The sequence below is a fragment of the Heterodontus francisci genome, chromosome 4 (genome assembly GCF_036365525.1).
Source record: "Heterodontus francisci isolate sHetFra1 chromosome 4, sHetFra1.hap1, whole genome shotgun sequence".
NCBI classification, from domain to species: domain Eukaryota; kingdom Metazoa; phylum Chordata; class Chondrichthyes; order Heterodontiformes; family Heterodontidae; genus Heterodontus; species Heterodontus francisci.
This window is the reverse complement of record NC_090374.1, coordinates 175,571,928-175,591,809: the sequence shown is the minus strand read 5'-3', so window position 1 is coordinate 175,591,809 and position 19,882 is coordinate 175,571,928. Positions and strand designations below refer to the sequence as shown.

The 19,882-nt window shown below is 44.9% G+C and overlaps 1 protein-coding gene across 3 annotated transcripts in view; it reads left to right on the top strand.

Moving 5' to 3' along the window:
- Positions 1–18,621, top strand: part of LOC137369417 (coronin-2A-like) — a 176,903-nt gene extending 158,282 nt beyond the window's left edge. For all 3 annotated transcript variants that reach the window (XM_068030603.1, XM_068030602.1, XM_068030604.1), the window contains 7 exons: positions 81–197; positions 2,595–2,699; positions 4,317–4,413; positions 6,496–6,608; positions 7,364–7,454; positions 16,709–16,944; positions 18,453–18,621. In XM_068030603.1, coding sequence (XP_067886704.1) covers positions 81–197; positions 2,595–2,699; positions 4,317–4,413; positions 6,496–6,608; positions 7,364–7,454; positions 16,709–16,944; positions 18,453–18,584 — 891 coding nt within the window. In that variant the 3' untranslated portion in view covers positions 18,585–18,621. The remainder of the gene's footprint in view (positions 1–80; positions 198–2,594; positions 2,700–4,316; positions 4,414–6,495; positions 6,609–7,363; positions 7,455–16,708; positions 16,945–18,452) is intronic.
- Positions 18,622–19,882: the final 1,261 nt, after the last annotated feature.

The following is a 19,882-nucleotide window of genomic DNA, read 5'->3' as shown; positions in this document are numbered from 1 at the left end:
TGCTCTACTGCACTTTTCATCGGTTTGATCACACATCTAGCTGTTGCTCCCTTCACTGAGTGTACGCTGATGATTTGCAGGAATCCAACTCCAAGTCCCACAAGACCAATAAGGTTCTGTACCTCGGCAACTTAAAGATGGTGATGTCTTCTGGCTACTCCAAATGGAACAATCGACAAATTGTACTCTGGGACCAGGTAAATGAAGGTGGATGTTTTTATAGAGGCACCAAACAAGTTAGGAGTCTTATGATGGAGTCTTGTAGAACCGTGGAATGGATACAGCACAGAAGGAGGCCATTCGGCCCATTGCTCATCACTAACTGCCCTTGAGAAGGTGGTGGTGAGCCGCTTTCTTGAACTGACGCATGTGTTATAGTTACACACGCAGTGCTATTCAAGAGGGAGTTCCAGGATTTTGACCCAACAACAGTGAAGGAACGACTGATATATTTCCAAGTCAGGATGGTGTGTGACTTGGAGGGGAACTTGCAGGTGGTGGTGTTCCCATGTATCTGCTGTTTTTGTCCTTCTAGGTGGTAGAGGTCGCAGGTCTGGGAGGTGCGGTTGAAGGAGCCTTGGCGAGTAGCTGCACTTAATTCTTGAGAGACTGTGAAAGGTCAGGATGTGGGCAAAAACCCATAACATAATATCACCGAGCCTTGCAATTCAGAAAAGTATGTCTGAGCATTATGAATCATCATTTATTTAAATGTTTCAATAGCTCTCCCACTGTTAAAAGTGAAGGCAGGCGCAGACTTAGGGTGCTAAATTTTAGCCATAGTGCCTAAGGCTCGTGGATCTGAAATTCCATGCGGACCTCTAGGACCTAAGTGTTTTTCCTGTGTAGAAGAATGACCAGATATTCCATTGTTTTAATGCTCATTGAGGGATAAATATTGACCAGGACACCGGGGAGAACACCCCTGTTCTTTGAAATAGTAACTGTGAGTTTTAAAATTTTTTTTGTTTTTTCATTCACACGGTTGCTGGCAAGGCCAGTGTTCATTGCCTGTCCCTGATGGTTATTTTTGACGGTGGTGGTGAGCTGCCTTCTTGAACCGCTGCAGTCTGTGTGGTGTCAATCCAAGAGGGCAGCCAGGGTCTCAGTTTAATGTATTCCTAAAGGAAAGAAGGAAAATGATTTTCTACTTGTGCTTAAAAGATTGCAGAAGCAAATTGTAAGCAGCAGGCTTTTCCATATGACGTCAAAATGCCTAAAGTGTACGTTTTATTGATCTAACATGCTGTCCAATCTCGCATGCTAATTGACGGTGTCAGAGGTCAGTGGAACTACACTGCCCCCTACAGACTGCAGTCTGAAATTGCTCGATTCCTTTTTTTTTCATATCAACAGCTTCCAAAACAGTTTCTGATAGAAAATTCAATGTCCTACTTTTTCTAATCTCCCTTAAAAAAAAAATTCATGATCATCTTAAAGTATCTTCTGCCAATGACCAACACAAACAATCTAGCTCTATTTAGTTATAAGGCTTCAGAATCTCTGGAATCCAGGCCTCTGGATTACTAGTCCAGTAACAAAATTGGTATACTACCGTACCTTGTTTAACTTGCTGGAGTTTTTTGATGAGGTAACCGAGAAGGTTAATCAGGGTAATGTTGTTGATGTTGTGTACACAGACCCAAAAAGCACTTGATAAAGTGCTGCACAACAGATTTGTGAGCAAAGTTATAGCTCGTGGAATAAAAGGGACAGATTTTTAAAAATTTGTTCATGGGATGTGGGCATCACTGGTGAGGCTGGCATTTATTGCCCTTTCCTAATTGCCCTTGAGAAGGTGGTGAGCCCACAGCGCTGATTAGGGAGGGAGTTCCAGGTTTCTGACCCAGCAACAGTGAAGGAAGGGTGAAGTCAGGACGGTGTGTGACTTAAAGGGGAACTTGCTGATGGTGGTGTTCCCATGCATCTGCTGTAGAGATTGCTGGTTTGGAAGGTGCTGTCAAAGGAGCCTTGCTGCAACAGTGTGCCAGTAGTGAATGTTTAAGATGGTGAATGGGGTGCTGATCAAGCAGGCTGCTTTCTCCTCGACGGCACTCATCCAGGCAAGTGGAGAGTATTCAATCACACTCCTGACTTGCACTTTGTAGGTAGGCTTTGGGGAGTCAGGAGTGAGTTACTTACTGCAGAATTCCCAGCCTCTGTCCTTCTCTTGTAGCCACAATATTTAAATGGTTGGTCCAGTTTAGTTTCTGGTCAATGGTAACCCCCAGGATATTGATGGGGGATTCAGCAATGGTATTATTCTTTGAAATAGTGCCATGGGACTGTTTATATCTCACTGAGAGGATAGCTGGAGCACTGCTTTAATGTCTCATCTGAAAGACAGCACCTTCATTAGTTCAGCACTCCCTCAGTACTGGCATTGTGAGTGTTGACCTAAACTTTTGTGCTAAGGCCCTGGAGTGGAGCTTGAACCCACAACCCTCTGACTCAGAAGCAAGAATGCTACTAACTGAGCCAGGGCTGATACCTGGAGCCATGTGATGATGTCCTGCCCTTTGCATGGTACCCATCATTTACACTTTTGACCCATTGCATTGATGAGCACCCTTTCTTTTTTTTATAATAATCAGGATGACCTATCTGTGCCTTTACGGGAAGAGGATCTGGATGGGTCCTTGGGAGTGCTTTTTCCGTTCTACGATCCTGACACATGCATGCTTTACTTGGCAGGAAAGGTAAGATCTGTGATCTCAATTATTGAAGATATATTTTCAGCTAAAGAAGTGCCAAGCAGACACAGGGGAAGTTCATTTACTTATAGCCCCCTGGTAAATAATCTGGTGAAGCAGATTGCCGACCTAATGGAGAATCTGGCTGATTGTCATCCCATTCAAATTGAGGGTGGCAGTGAGGGGGATGAAGAGAGAGAGAGAGAGGGTGTTCTGCAGCATGCAAACGACCCACACCACCAGATTTTAGGCTCGGTAATGAAGGTGATAATTTCCATGGTCTTTGTGTGTTGATTGTCAAAACCAACTCCATTCAGAATGGCAGCAGGTAATTTGCCTCTACTGAAATTGCTAACGTTAAAAATCAATTCATTCCACCTTGGCCAAGTTTCTAATCGTTCCTAACGGGGGAGAGGAGGCTGATGCGATCTCACACATTTTACAGAATTGCCCAGTATCAAAATTACCCTGAGGGAATTTTAAACTGAAGTTATTTCTAAGTTGCCCATTCCCTTCCCATTTTATCTCTATCCACACCCTTACATGTGTTACAGGTAAATTATGTTCCACTGTGCCTGTGTAAGTGCAGCTGCTATTGGCGTTATGTCCGTTCCATTCATGAGGAAATGTGCAATACAACGGTAACAAATTTTCCCCTGTCCTGTGGGGTGAAAAACTAATTAAATACAGCAAAGTATGTTACAAATTTTGCTAGAATAGGCATCAGAGTCTAAAACGTTGCTGCCTGGTGTTATCTTAATATTAGTCTCATTGTGTAAAAGATGGTTACATAGGAACAAGGGATACGAGGAAATCCTTGAGCCTGTTGCACCATTCAATGTGATCATGGCTGATCTGTGACCTAACTCCATATATCCGCCTTTGCCCTATATCCCTTAATACCTTTGCCTAACAAAAATTTATCAATCTCCGGTTTAAGATTAACAATTGACCCAGCATCTACTGCCCATTTGTGGAAGGGAGTTCCAAACTTTTACCACCCATCCCATGTAAGCGTTTTCTAATTTCAGCGTGATGACCCTGAGCTACACAGAGGTTCCCAGAGTGATGACTGACTGACTCCAGAATTGTACCACTCATTCAGATTGTAGAAACAAGTCATCAATCTTGTGCTGGTGTGTAAACCTACACGAACCACTTAGTCTAATCCTATTCTTCTGCTTACTCCCCCTATCCTTTATCAACATATGAAACTGATGGACAGGAGAAGACCAGCTGGTCTATCCAGTCTGTCCCACACCATCTCTTCCCCCACAACACTTCATGTGCTTATCCAGCTTCTCCCCATGTCTCACCCAAGAGGGTAGATAGTGGCCTCGGTTTTAAGTGTTATCCGAAAGACAGTACCTCCAATAGTGTCGAGATAGATTATCTGCTTAGGTCCTGCAACTGGGCTTGAATACAAAACCTACTGACACAACCTAACGTGAGAATAATACCACTGTGTCAAGGCTGACACCTCGTGTACATCCTGCTTAAAAGGAATGATTGTATTCACAATATTATTATCCATTCGAGATTACAGTTAGTTGGTGCACTTTCTGCATTGGAAGTTGCAGTGACTGCACCCTGTTATCTACTTTAATTCTTGCACATTCATAGGGTGAAGGGAACATCAGATACTATGAACTGAGCTCTGAGAAACCTTACCTGCACTTCTTGATGGATTTTCGCTCAACATTACCTCAGAAAGGAATGGGTATGTTCAAGTGATATGTAGTATTTTTTTTAACTGTTAAGAATGCAATATAGTTTCTTTAAAAAAAAAAATTCTAAAAAAATATGCAGCATTTATTGTCTGCGGTGTAGTTACTTAACCAGGTCGAGTGAGGGGGCAATGGTGCTAATAAGGGTTATAGAGATATTAACAACATTGCTTGTTTTTTTCATGGAAGAAGAAGGAATTTATTATTCCTTAATGTAGGGTTTTGGCAAGCGCTGTTGAGTGTGAGGATTATAGAATGATTTGACACAGAGGGAGGCCTTTTGGCCCATCGTGCCTGTGCCAGCTCTTTGAAAGAGCTATCCAATCAGTGCCACTCCTCTGCTCTTTCCTCATAGCCCTGCAAATTTTTTCCTTTTTAACCATTTATCCTATTCCCTTTTGAAAGTTACTATTGAGTCTACTTCCAATGCCGTATTAGACAGTGCATTCCAGATCATCATAACACATTGTGTTAAAAAATAAAATCTCCCCAATCTCCTCATCTTCCCTCTGGTTCTTTAGCTAATTATTTTAAATCTGTATCCTCTGGTTACTGTTGCTGCTGCCAATGGAAACAGTTTCTCCTCATTTATTCTTATCAAAACCATTCGTAATTTTGAACATCTATATTAAGTAATCTCTGCTTCACCTTCTCTTGTGTAAGGCGAACAATCCCAGCATCTCTAGTCTCTCCACATAACTGAAATACCTTATCCCTGGTACCATTGTGCTAAATTTCCTCTGTACCCTCTCTAAGGCCTAGGCACCTTGCTAATGTATAATATATGATGGAATAGTCAGACATTGACCCTGCATGGACTTTACCTGTTGGCTGAATAGTCTTTTATCACACTGAACTTTATTTATTATGCGGTGACCTCCAGCAAGAGCAAATGTCAGTATTTGCACATGGAAGATTAGTTTTTTTAAAAACTGAATCATTCATGTGTATCCACAATGTGACTGAAACTAAGACAATTACCGGCCTAGCAGGTTGGGATTTTGGAAATAACTTGTTTTCATGTGAAATTGGGATCATACCTCCTCTGTAATTGTAATTGCACCTCCCCCCTCACCCCGCCAAGGGCCCCGGCTTTTCTCCTCCTTCTTCCCAAAGTGATAACTGCTCCTGTTAAATATTAGCTGCAGTATTGTTTGTTACACGGTTATCTCCAAATTCAAGAGATAAATTAACAGAATCTCTCAAGAAGCTTATTGGCTTATGTGGGCTTTTTAGTTTTATTATTTTTGTGCCAACACAATAAATATACTGCCAAAAACAACTTGCGTTTACATAGCACCTTTTACATAATAAAATGACCTGGTGAAATTCACATGGGTGTTAAGTAAAATTTGCAACAAACCACATAGGGAGATATTAGGACAGGTGACCAAAAGCTTGCTCAAACATGTAGGTTTTAAGGAATATCTTAAAGGAGGAGAGAGAGAGACAGAGAGGTTTTGGGTGGGAATTCCAAAGCTTATGACCTAAGCAGTTGAAGGCACAGCTGCCAATGGCAGAACGATTAAAATTGGGGATGGGCAAGAGGTCAGAATTGGAGAAATGTGAGACTCAGAGGCTTGTGGGCTGGAGGAGGTTACAGTGATTGGGAGGGGCGAGGCCATGAAGGGATTTGAACACCAGAATGAAAATTTTAAGTTTGCACTGTTGTCAGACTGGGAACCAGCGTAGGTCAGTGGGAGAACCGGGTTTGGGTGCCAGTTCGGATATGGGCAGCAGAGCTCTGGATGAGCTCAAGTTTACGGAGGATGAAAATTGGGAAGCCATGCCAGGAGAGCATTGGAATTGTCAACTCTGGAGATAACAAAGGCATGGATGAGGGTTTCAGCAGGAGATGAGTCAAGGCAAGGGCAGAGAGAGACAATATTATGGAGTGATAGTGACAATATTGTTTGGATCTGCACAGCCTGCTGAACACTTACTAACTGGGCAAGAAGGAGTATAACCCCCATCACTAACCTCCTTAGCTGGAGGGGAAATGCAGTAGCAGAAGGCTGGGCTTTAAAAGCTACAAGACATTGGGTATAAATTTGTTATAATTTTTTAATTTGCAGGTATCATGCCAAAGAGGGGCCTGGATGTCTCTACATGTGAAGTCTTCAGGTTCTACAAATTAGTGACAATCAAGAGCCTTATTGAGCCTATCTCGATGATTGTACCTCGACGGGTAAGAGAAGAAAACATAGAATAATACAGCATTGTACATAACAGGAACAGACCATTCAGCCCTACTGGTCTGTGCTGGTGTTTATGCTCCACATGAGCCTCCTCCCACCCCTCTTTGTCTCATCCTATCAGCATATTCCATTCTCCCAAATCTCCCAAGGTGCTTCATAGGACTGTTATCAAACACAATTTGACACCGAGCCATATAAGGAGACATTAGGACAGGTGACAGATGCTTGGTCAAAGACTTAGGTTTTTAGGAGCATCTTAAAGGAGGAGAGGTAGAGAAGCAGAGAGGTTTAGGGAGGGAATTCCAGAGCTCACGGCTCAGGAAGCTGAAGGCATGGTCACCAATGGTGGAGGAAATGAAGTCGGGATGCTCAAGAAGCTGGAACTGGGGGAGTGCAGATATCTTGAAGGTTTGCAGGGCTGAAGGAAGTTACAGAGGAAGAGTAGGAACTAGGCTATGGAGGAATTTGAAAACAAGGATGGGAATTTTAAAATCAAGGCATTGCCAGACCAGGTGCCAATGTAGTTCAGTGAACACAGTGATGAATGGGTGAACGGGACTTGGTGCGAGTTAGGATATAGAGTTTTGGATGCGCTCAAGTCTTCGGAGGGTGGTAGTGGGGAAAAGTACTTGAAAAGTATGGTTTACTAATGAAGCCTAAAAGTTCATGCAGTTGTTATGTGGGTAAAAGACGCTGATGCATCATGCAGCCAATAAGATCACTCTGTATCCCGTGTATCTTGCAGTCTGAAGCATACCAGGAAGATATCTATCCAATGACAGTGGGAGCACTGCCAGCATTGACTGCACAAGAATGGCTAAATGGAGTCAATAAAGGTTAGTCTTAGACATGTTGCACTTGTATAAACTCAACTGGAAACCCTTTGATTTATGTCCTTGTTCCTTTATGGGATGTTGGTTCTTGTTAAAGGATGTGTTTTTCTGGTTTAGGCCAAGATTGCATTAACAATCTAGCTGTCTTAAATAAAATGGATTTTGATATCACTTGTGCATGTGATTGTAGAGAGACAATGGGAGTAATTTTAATCGACCTCTCTGGGCATGAAACCCCTCTGATAAGGTGGAATGCTAGTTTTATAACCTGCCCGATATTATTCTCCATTAAAGACAATGGAGAACGATATTATGTGGGGTGTAAACCCACTGTTCCACCCGATCCTGTGGGCTCCCACCCAGAGAATTAGCTTCGAGTTACCCCCAATATGTCTGTGTAAATTTATAAAATCTTTCCATAAGAACATAAAAAAATAGGAGCTGGAGTAGCCTATTTCATTCTTCGAGCCTGCTCCACCATTCAACAAGATCATGACTAAACTTCTTTCTCAACTCCACCTTCCCGCACTATCCTCATATCCCTTAATTCCCTTAGTATCCAAAAATCTATCGACCTCTGCCTTGAAGAGACTCAACGACTGAGCAGCCACAGTTCTCTGGGGTACAGAATTCCAAAGATTCACAACTCTTTGACTGAAGAAATTTCTCCTCATCTCAATCCTAAATAGCTGACTCCTTAGTCTGAGTCTGTGACCACTTGTTTAGATTCCCCAGCCAGGGGAACCATTTTCTGAGCATCTACCCTGTCAAGCCACATAAGAATTTTATATGTTTCAATTTGATCACGCCTCATTCTTTTATACTCCAGGGAATATAGGCCTAGTCTACTCAATCCCTCCATCTTCCCTTTTCTGTGCGACTATGAAAAGCTGTTACTGTACCGGGATCTTACCAGCAATTGGGGGCCCTCCGCTGTGTGGAGAGGACATTTTGGAAAACGAGGTGCACTCCCTGCTGGGGGAGGGGTCTGTCCTTCTTGGGCAATTTGTGGCCTACAGAGGAACCTCACCGGGAGCCAATTTCCCCTCCAGGACCCCCCTTTCCCTAGACCACAAGACCACCCCCACTCGCCGGGGCCTTCCAGACTGGCATCAGCAACCCTGCCTCACTTACCTGAGGTCCGGGGTTCCAGTTCTGGGCCTGGGTCCAAGGACTCTGCAGTACCAGCTGCAGCCACCGCTCCCGGTGGGGCTGCCAATACTGCTCAGCTGCCGACCCTGTGATTGGCCAGTAGCTCTTGGGGACAGATTTCTGTTCCTATTAAGTGTTTAAAGGGACAGGGATCCCGCCTCCCTAAACTTGCACCACAAAAGACTGGAAGATCGCTTTGGGGCTCAGAAAAAATGTCCCTGGACTAGTATTCCGGATGCCTAGGCTAATGCTCTGAGGATATCGGTTCGAATCCCACCACGGCAGGTGGTGAAATTTGAATTCAATTAATAAAATCTGGAATCAAAAGCTAGTCTAATGGTGACCATAAAACTATTGTCAATTGTCATAAAAACATCTGGTTCACTAGTGTCCTTTACAGAAGCAAATCTGCCATGCTTACGCGGTCTGGCCTACATGTGACTCCAGACCGACAGCAATATGGTTTACTCTTACATGCCCTCTGAAATGGCCTAGCAAGCCACTCAGTTATATTAAAATGCTACAAAACGTAAGAAAAGGAATGAAACCAGACAGACCACTCAGCTTCGACCTAGGCACTGGAAACGACAATGGAAAACCCAGCCCTGCCGACCCTGCAAAGTCCTCCACTGGCAGTTTGTGCCAAAATTGGGAGAGCTGTCCCACAGACTAGTCAAGCAATAGCCTGACTTAGTCATACTCACGGAATTATACCTTTCAGACAATGTCCCTGACATCACCATTCCTGGGTATGTCCGGTCCCACCGGCAGGACAGACCCATCAGAGGTGGCGACACAATGGTAAACAGTCGGGAGGGAGTTGCCCTGGGAGTCCTGAACATTATCTCTGAACTCTATGAAGTCTCATGGCATCAGGACAAACATGGGCAAGGAAACCTCCTGCTGATGACCACCTACCACCCTCCCTCAGTTGATGAATCAGTGCTTTTCCATGTTGAACACTAATTGGAAGAAGCACTGAGGGTAGCAAGGGCACAGAATGTAATCTGAGTGGGGGACTTCAATGTCCATCACCCAGAGTGATTCAGCAGCACCACTACTGACCGAGCTGGCTAAGTCATAAAGGACATAGCTACTAGACTGGTTCTGCGGCAGGTGTTGAGGGATCCACCAAGAGGAAAAAACCTACTTGACCTTGTCCTCACCAATCTATCTGTCCATCACAGTATTGGTAGGAGTGACTACCTCACAGTCCTTGTGGAGATGAAGTCCTGTCTTCACATTGAGGGTACCACCGTGCTAAATGGGTTGGATTTCAAACAGATCTAGCAACTCAAAACTGGGCATCCATGAGGTGCTGTGGGCCATCAGCAGCAGCAGAATTGTATTCAACCACAATCTGTAACCTCATGGCCCAGCATAACCCCCACTCTACCATTACCATCAAGCCGGGGGAACCTACCCTGGTTCAGTGAAGAGTGCAGGAGGGCATGCCAGGAGCAGCACCCGGCATAGCAAAAAATGAGGTGTCAGCCTGGTGAAGCTACAACACAGGACTACTTGCATGCCAAACAGCGGAAGCAACATGCAATAGACAGAGCTAAGTGATCCCATAACCAATGGATCAGATCTAGGCTCTGCAGTCCTGCCACCTCCTGTCGTGAATGGTGGTGGACAATTAAATAACTACAGGAGGAAGAGGCTCCACAAATATCCCCATCCTCAATGATGGGGGAGCCCAGCACATTAGTGCAAAAGACAAGGCTGAAGCATTTGCATCCACCTTCAGCCAGAAGTGCCAAGTGTATGATCCATCTTGGCCTCCTCCTGAGGTCCCCAGCATCACAGATACCAGTCTTCAGCCAATCCGATTCACTCCATGCGATATCAAGAAATGGCTGAAGGCACTGGATACTGCAAAGGCTACGGACCCTGATAACATTCTGGCAATAGTACTGAAGACTTGTGCTTCAGAACGAGTCACACCCCTTGCCAAGCTGTTCCACTACAGCTACAACACTGACATCTACCTGGCAATGTGGAAAATTGTCCAAGTATGTCCTGTACACAAAAAGCAGGACAAATCCAACCCAACCAATTACCGCCATATTGGTCTACTCTCGATCATCAGCAAAGTGATGGAAGGGGTCGTTGACAGTGCTATCAAGCAGCACTTGCTCAGCAATAACCTGCTCACTGATGCTCAGTTTGGGTTCCGCCAGGGCCACTCAGCACCTGACTGTCATGAGGTTCTTTGTTATAAAAACAAGAAATGCTGGAACCACTCAGCAGGTCTGGCAGCATCTGTGAAAAGAGAAGCAGAGTTAACGTTTCGGGTCAGTGACCCTTCTTCGGAACTGACAAATAATAGAAAAGTCACAGGTTATAAGCAAGTGAGGTGGGGGTGGGGCAAGAGATAACAAAGGAGGTGTAGATTGGACCAAGCCACATAGCTGACCAAAAGGTCATGGAGCAAAGGCAAACAATATGTTAATGGTGTGTTGAAAGACAAAGCATTAGTACAGATTAGGTGTTAATGCACTGAATATTGAACAGCAGCAAGTCCAAACCTGAAGAAAAAACAGTGGGTAAGCAAACTGAACAAACTAAGATGAAATGAAATAAATGCAAAAAAAAGATTGTAAAAAATGTAAAAAAGAATGTAAAAAAAAAAGAAGAAAAAATAACTAAAAATGAAAGTAAAATAGGGGGCTGTCATGCTCTGAAATTATTGAACTCAATGTTCAGTCCGGCAGGCTGTAGTGTGCCTAATTGGTAGATGAGATGCTGTTCCTCGAGCTTGCGTTGATGTTCACTGGACCACTGCAGCAATCCCAGGACAGAGATGTGAGCATGAGAGCAGGGGGGAGTGTTGAAATGGCAAGCAACCGGAAGCTCAGGGTCCTGCTTGCGGACTGAGCGGAGATGTTCCGCAAAGCGGTCACCCAGTCTGCGCTTGGTCTCCCCAATGTAGAGGAGACCACACTGTGAGCAGCGAATACAGTATACTACATTGAAAGAAGTACAAGTAAATTGCTGCTTCACCTGAAAGGAGCGTTTGGAGCCTGGGATTGTGAGGAGAGAGGAGGTAAATGGGCAGGTATTACACCTCCTGCGATTGCAGGGGAAGGTGCCATGGGACGGGGACGAGGTGGTTGGGGTAATGGAGGAATGGACCAGGGTGTCGCAGAGGGAACAATCCCTTCGGAATGCTGACAGGGGAAGGGAGGGGAAGATGCGACTGTTAGTGGCATCACGCTGGAGGTGGTGGAAATGGCGGAGAATGATCCTTTGGATATGGAGGCTGATGGGGTGGAAAGTGAGGACAAGGGGAACCCTGTCACGGTTTTAGGAGGGAGGGGAAGGGGTGAGGGTAAAGGTGCGGGGAATGGGCCGGACACGGTTGAGGGCCCTGTCAACCACAGTGGGGGAAATCCTCGGTTGAGGAAAAAGGAGGTCATATCAGAAGCACCGTCATGGAAGGTAGCATCATCAGAGCAGATGTGTCGGAGACGGAGAAACTGGGAGAATGGAATGGAGTCCTTACAGGAGGTAAGGTGTGAAGAAGTGTAGTTGAGGTAGCTGTGGGAGTCGGTGGGCTTATAATGGATATTAGTAGACAACCTATCCCCAGAGATGGAGACAGAGAAGTCGAGGAAGGGAAGGGAAGTGTCAGAGATGGACCATGTAAAGGTGAGAGAAGGGTGGAAATTGGAAGCAAAGTTGATGAAGTTTTCCAGTTCGGGGCGGGAGCAGGAAACTGCACCGATACAGTCATCAATGTACCGGAAAAAGAGTTGGGGGAGGAGGCCTGAGTAGGACTGGAACAAAGAATGCTCGACATATCCCACAAAAAGACAGGCATAACTAGGACCCATGCGGGTAGCCATAGCGACACCTTTTACTTGAAGAAAGTGCGTGGAGTTGAAGGAGAAGTTGTTCATTGTGAGAACAAGTTCAGCCAGGCGGAGGAGGGTGGTGGTGAATGGGGAGTGGTTGGGCCTCTGTCCCAGGAAGAAGCGGAGAGCCCTCAAACCATCCTGGTGGGGGATGGAGGTGTAGAGCGATTCTTTGTGTTAGGTTCTTTGTGTTATCTCAAGCACAATGAGGTGCGTGGATTCCAATTCCTTTAAGATCTCTACCAACCAGCTAAACTAGTATGTACAATGCAGAGCAAACTATATACAGAACCTTTGTCCAGGGTGTTAAAGTGCAGAGTGACTGTGGCTTCTAGTCACATGACTACATCCTGGTACTTACTCATTAGCATACTGAGTCCTTAAAGGGACATCACTTTTAAAGTGATAACACAACACAGACCTCATTACAAGCTTGATCCAAACATGGGCAAAAGAGCTGAACTCCAGAGGTGAGGTGAGAGTGACTGCCCTTGACATCAAGACAGTATTTGACCAAGTATAGCATCAAGTACCCCAGCAAAACTGGAGTCAATGGGAATCAGGGGGAAACCTCTCCGCTGGTTGGAGTCATACCTAGCACAAAGGAAGATGGTTGTGGTTGTTGGAGGTCAATCATCTCAGTCCCAGGACATCACTGCAGGAGTTCCTCAGGGTAGTGTCCTAGGCCCAACCATCTTCAGCTGCTGCATCAATGATTTTCCCTCCATCATGAGGTCAGAGGTAGGGATGTTCGCTGATGATTGCACAATGTTCAGCACCATTCACAACTCCACAGATACTGAAGCAGCCCTTGTCGAAATGCAGCAAGACCTGGACAATATCCAGGCTTGGGCCAATAAGTGGCAAATAACATTTGTGCCACACAAATGCCAGGCAATGACCATCTCAAACAAGAGAGAATCTAACCATCTCTCCTTGACATTCAATGGCATTACCATTGCTGAATCCCCCACTATCAACATCCTAGGGGGTTACCATTGTGCAGAAACTAAACTGGACCTGCCACATAAATGCTGTGTCTCCAAGCATAGGTCAGAGGCTAGGAATCCTGCGGTGAGTAACTCACCTCCTAACTCCCCAAAGCCTGTCCACTATCTACAAGGCATAAGTCAGGAGTGTGATGGAATACTCTCCACTTGCCTGGATGGGTGCAGCTCCAACAACACTCAAGAAGCTCGAAACCATCCAGGACAAAGCAGCCCACTTGATTGGCACCCCATCTACAAACATTCACTCCATCCACCACCGACACACAGTGGCAACAGTGTGTACCATCTACAAGGTGCACTGCAGCAACTCACCAAGGCTCCTTCGACAGCACCTTCCAAACCTGAGACCTCTACCGCCTAGAGGGACAAGGGCAGCAGATGCAGAACACCACCATGTGTGGGTTCCCCCACAAGTCTCACACCATCCTGACTTGGAACTATATTGCCATTCCTTCACTGTTGCTGGGTCAAAATCCTGGAACTCCCTTCCTAATAGCACTGTGGGTATACCTACCCCACATGGACTGCAGCGGTTCAAGAAGGCAGCTCACCACCACCTTCTCAAGGGCAATAAGTGCTGGCCAGGCCAGCGTCGCCCACATCCCATGAACGATTTTTTAAAAAATCCTTCTATTCTTTTCTCCCTCATGTGCTTATCTAGCTTCCGCTTAAATGTGTCTATCCTATTTACCTCAACAACTCGTTTACAAGCTTCACTCAGATGTGGGGCAGGATTTTAAGAGTCACCCGCTACTCTTGGCTCATTTAAATACACAGGTCGGCCCGCTGCACCCCCCCCCCCCCCCCCCCCCGCCAATCATGTGGGAGTGGCGGGCTGTCCGACGCCGGCAATGGTGTCAGCTGCCTGTGCACTGGTGCTGGCACCGTTTTTAAAGGGCAACCAGCTTTGCTGGTAGATATAAATCTTAAAAGAGTCACCCCCCCCCCCCCCCCACCCATCTACTGTTGCAAACAAAATTCTATTGCCCCTTTCCCACCCCCCCCCCCCCCCCCAATAACAATAAAATTGAGTGTCTGCCCTTCCTGGCCCAAAATGCCTATCTTACAAATATGACCTTGCCCCAACAAACTGTACGAAGTTCACAGTTCACCCATTCCCACCATCCCCTACACTCATGACCATTATTTGACCCCGTCCCCCCCCAGCCCCCCGACCCCAAACCAGTGTCAGGCCTGATTTCCCCAGCCGGGAAGTGATGGCGCAGGAATGCTGGCCACCGCACTGAAGATCGCGATGGGCCATAAGATGGGTGTTATGTTTATTTAAATGTATTCATAGTGCTCATTTCAATATGCAAAGCCGGGTCCTGTCACCCAGCGGCGCTGGGGGTGCGGGGGCACCACAGAGCCTCACCGCTGTCAGGAAGATTGGGCCCAGCTCTCCTGGCGTCGGACTCCATGGCGGGCCACTGTCGGAACAATCACGGCCACAGAGCCCAACGTCGGGAGTCTGGTAAATTCCAGCCCGTTGTCTGCAGCCTTCACACTAAGTGTGATGAGCTGGCTAAGACACAACATTCTGGCTATGTTTGTAATAGGCCAAAGATTGGTCTTGTTGATTGCAGCTAGTGACACTGCTGTCGACCCTCACTCTACCGAACATACTAATCTCAGTCAGCTGCTAGTCTGGTTAGCCTACTGGGTGTTGTCAAACTGACCCCAGTCTCAGTTGATGATTGTGCTGCTAATGCATTGTTACAGGTGTGTCGGCCAGCCTCTCACAGCTTAGTCCAGCTGCTGTGGTTAATAGGGGGCGCTTGGCATCCTCGTCTCCCTCACATAAGAGAATGGCAGAGTTCCCAATTCCTGACGATCCCTAGTGAATGTTTGACCGTGTTTACACCTTTGGAGTCAGAAGGTTGTGGGTTCAAGTTCCACTCCAGGCTGACACTCCAGTGCAGTACTGAAGGAATGCTGCACTGTCAGGGGTGCCGCCTCTCAGATGAGATGTCAAACCGAGGCCCCATCTGCAGTCTCAAGTGGATGCGTAAGAACCCATGCCGCTATTGAAAGAAGAGCAGGGGAGTTTTCTCCAGTGTCTTGAGCCAATATTTATTCCTCAATCAACATCACAAAAAACAGATAATCTGGTCATTATCACATTGCTGTTTGTGGGAGGTTGCTGTGCACAAAAATTGGCTGCAGTGTTTCCTACATTATAACAGTGGTTACACTTCACAAAGTACTTGATTGGCGGTAAAGTGCTTTGGGATGTCCTGCAGTTGTGAAAGGCGCTATATAAATGCAAGTCTTTTTCTTTGGTGGATATCTTGGGCGGTCTGAAGCAGAGTGTGAACTAATCCGGAGCGAGGCATTGAATGACTAACAAGTGTTGTCAGTAGAATTGGTTTGGGTTGGTTTTGCCTCCTTTTTTATGTCAGTCAGTGTACTGCCATATCTCAACACCAGTGAAAATCACTCAATACAGGCGAAATAATGAGTTACTGTGAGATACCCAGAACAAAATTTGTAAATTGTGCCATCTGCTTCAATGTATGAATGTGGTTTACAAAATTAGGTAGAGCAAGAATCGGATATCAGGGTGAAAATAAAATAAAGAGGGAAACAAAAGGAAAGCACTTTTGAAGTGTAGCCACTGTTGTAGGAAGCACAGCAGCCAATTTGCACACAGCAAGATCCCACAAATTTTTAGTAATGTTGCTTGAAGGATGAATATTAGCCTAGGACACCAGGGAGAACTCCTTTGCTCTTCTTCAGAATAGCGCCAGGGTCTGTTACAGGGCCGCGGCGGGGTCTGTTACAGGGCCGCGGCGGGGTCTGTTACAGGGCCGCGGCGGGGTCTGTTACAGGGCCTCGGCGGGGTCTGTTACAGGGCCGCGGCGGGGTCTGTTACAGGGCCGCGGCGGGGTCTGTTACAGGGCCGCGGCGGGGTCTGTTACAGGGCCGCGGCTTAACATTTAATCTGAAAGACAGCACTGCACTTCCTCAGTGTTGGCACTGGGAGTCTCAGTCTAGATTTTGGGCTCAAGTCCCTCAAATGGAACTTGAGCTTATGACTTTCTAATTCCGAGGCACAAGTGGTACCCTCTGAGCAATAGTTGATACCACACACACACACACACACACACACACACACACACACACACACAGCAGTTTTCTTCATCTCAGCAGCTTTGCTCATAATTCGTCATGCTAACTTATTAATGGGATTTCCTTTGGTTTCAGTCACATTTTTCCTCTTTTACTGTTTCAGATCCCATATTCATCTCCTTAAAGCCTGGTTGTAATGCCCTGCAGACGTCCCCACTGAGAAAGAGGAATGAGCTACAGGACCCACCTGGTCACGCTAAGAAAGAACAAGTGGAGGTGAATGCATTTTTGGAAACACAGGAACAAAGGATCACAGAGAAAGTACAAGAGCAGAAAAAGAGCCTCATAACAAATGGTTATGATTTATCAGAGTGTCCAGTTCCCAAAACAGAGAATGAGGTATGATGCAATAGCAGCCATTTTTCCTGATTGTTAACACTGGACTATTAATCCCTATGCTACCACACATGCTACATTATCCCTGAATCAGCCTACATAAAACATTCTTTTTCTCAGCCATGCTGGACTGTGCCTTCAGACATTTACAATCCTTTCCCTAGTTTGTGAGAGTGTCCTTGTCTCTTTCTCCTCCTGATCAGGTTGGACTATTCCAGCCCCATTGACTACCTATACCCTACTCTTCCCTCTGACCCTGCCCCTCCCTCACAACCACCACGATACCTGATCTGGCCCACTGAGGAGGCTGCAGATCAGTTTTTTTAATCATAGAATGAAACAGCACAGGAGGATGCCATTTAATCCATCATACCTGTACTGGCTCTTTGAAAGAGCTATCCAATTAGTCTCACCCACCCACCCCTTTTCCCCCATGGCCTTGCAAATGTTTTCCAATTTAGACAATTATCTTTTTAAAGTTACTATTGAATCTGCTTCCATTGCCCTTTCAGGCACAGTATTCCAGATCATCGTAACCCACTGTCTAATTTTTTTTTCCTCATCTCCCCCTCTGGTCCTTCTGCCAATTACTTTAAATTTGCATCCTGTGGTTACAGACCCGCCTTCCACTGGAAATAGTTTCTCCTTGTTTACTCTATCAAAACCACTCACATTTTGCACACCTCTATTAAATCTCTGTTTACCCTTTTCTATTTCTCCAGTTTTTCCATGTAACTGAAGTCCTTCATCACTAGTACCATTCCAATAAACCTCCTCTGCACCCTCTATATTGACATTCTTACCAAAGTGTGATCCCCAGAACTGGCCACAGTACTCCAACTGAGCCCTAATCAGTGTTTTATGAAGGTTTAGCATGACTTATTTGCTTTTGTACTCTATGCCTCTATTGATAAAGCCCAAGATCCTGCCAGCTTCATGGAATTATGTATCTGAACCATCCCAGGCATCTCTGTTCCTGCATCCTTTTAAAATTGTATTATTTAGCTCAAATTACCTCTCCTCACTCAGTCTGCCTTCCAAAATGCATCATTTTACACTTCTCTGCATTAAACTTCATCTGCCATGTGTCTGCCCATTTCACCAGTCTATGATCTCCTGGTCTGTTACTATCCTCCTCAATGTTTACTACAATTCCATTATCTGTCATCTGCCAACTTTCAAATTATGCCTTGTTATCCCCAAGTCCATATCATTAATATATATGAAAAGAATAACAGTCTTAATACTGAGCCCTGGGAACACCCACTGTATATTTCCCTTCAGTCTGAAAAACAACCATTCACTACTACCCTCACTTTCTGTCCTTTAGACAATTCCGTATCCACACTGCCACTGCCCCTTTAATTCAACGGGCTTCAATTTTGCAAATAGTTATAACTTGGTTCAACCAATACAGGCTGTTTGGGGTAATACTTCAAACATTTAATCAAAACAAAAAGCTTTTCCCTTTAGACATCTTGTAAAAATGATTTCTGATTTCCTCCAACCAGCTTCTACAGATGTTTTACCGACAACAAGAGGAGATTCGGAGGCTACGGGAGCAGGTGATGCAGAAGGAAATCCGAGTGAAACAGCTGGAGCTGGAAATTAAAAATATACGTTTCAGTTCCATTCGTTACTGAAGAGGAAATGTGGGGTGGGGGGGCGTGGGTGGGGAAAGAGAGAAAGACTATGGAAATGCAGCTCGCTGTTAGAGCAAGGCTACCCTGAGAACTGCAACCTACTTGAATATAATTATATTTTTTATTGAGAAAAAAAGTTTAATTTGTAAAACTGTACGTGTTGTACAGAGTGCACAGTTTTTGTTTTTTTATTTATCTCTTTATATGATGTATAATTTTTTTTAACCATACAGTGGCTTTATATAATCTGCAGTTCAGAGCTTTATAATCTCATTGTGTCTCCTTTACTCCGGTGGTCACTGTAGATTTTATGTGTGGCCAAAATCTAAGCGCCCTTTTAAACTTTAATGGTCACCATCCAGATGCTGATTCACACATCTGTTGGGGCTGCCATGAAGGGAGGGGAAATGACAAGGAGCCAGGATGGTCAAATGGTTGAGTTGGATTAAACAAACAAATTGCTTCCATGGAAATCAGTCAGCCTTTTTAGATATAAAAATGAATTGATTTGCTTTTATTTTTAAAAAGGAAATCAGGAGTTATATTAACTGGAAGATTAACTTGGCAGCTTTCAGTCTGAAATATTTTGCACATCGTCTGTCCTCAGGTGAAAACATTTATTAATAATTTGAACTAATTTTGCTTTTGCTTGTATCACCAGAGTTGCATGGGAGAGGTTCTTTAGAACCTGTTCTTTCGCACTGTTGATGAGATGTGCATATGGTTGCCAGAGACATGTAGCATTTTGAAAGGCATATTTTAAATGAACCTGACAGCTGGAAATAGTGAGCATTATGTGAACATGCCTCAGCCTTTTTATCATGTTCAAGATTACTTGGTTATAATTAAAGGAAATATCAATAAAGCAAGCTTTTTTAAGAAAAACAAGTTTTTAAACTCCCTTTTCACCCTCTAGAAAGGCTTTCGGGGAAAGCTACAAGGGATTTCATACCTAATTGGGAAAAAAAGGCTTTACAGCGAGTTTGTAATGCTGCCTCAGGAATACCAACTAGCTCTAGATTTCTGAAATAGCTGAGACATGGAACCTTTTAGTTTTTAAATTAAAAAAAAAAAATCTGATAATTTCCAATTGACTCATCATCCCATGTGGAACACATGCATTGTTGCTTTTCCATCTCTTGTAATGCATTGTGAAATAACATGCATCGGTTTCAGCTACTCGCTGTCAATAAAACAATTTTAAAATTAGATGAGCAGTTTCTCAATCTCAGAAGAAGAGAGCAGCATTTAATGGTGCAGCTGCCACTTGATTGCAGGGGAAAAAAGAGCTGGCACAT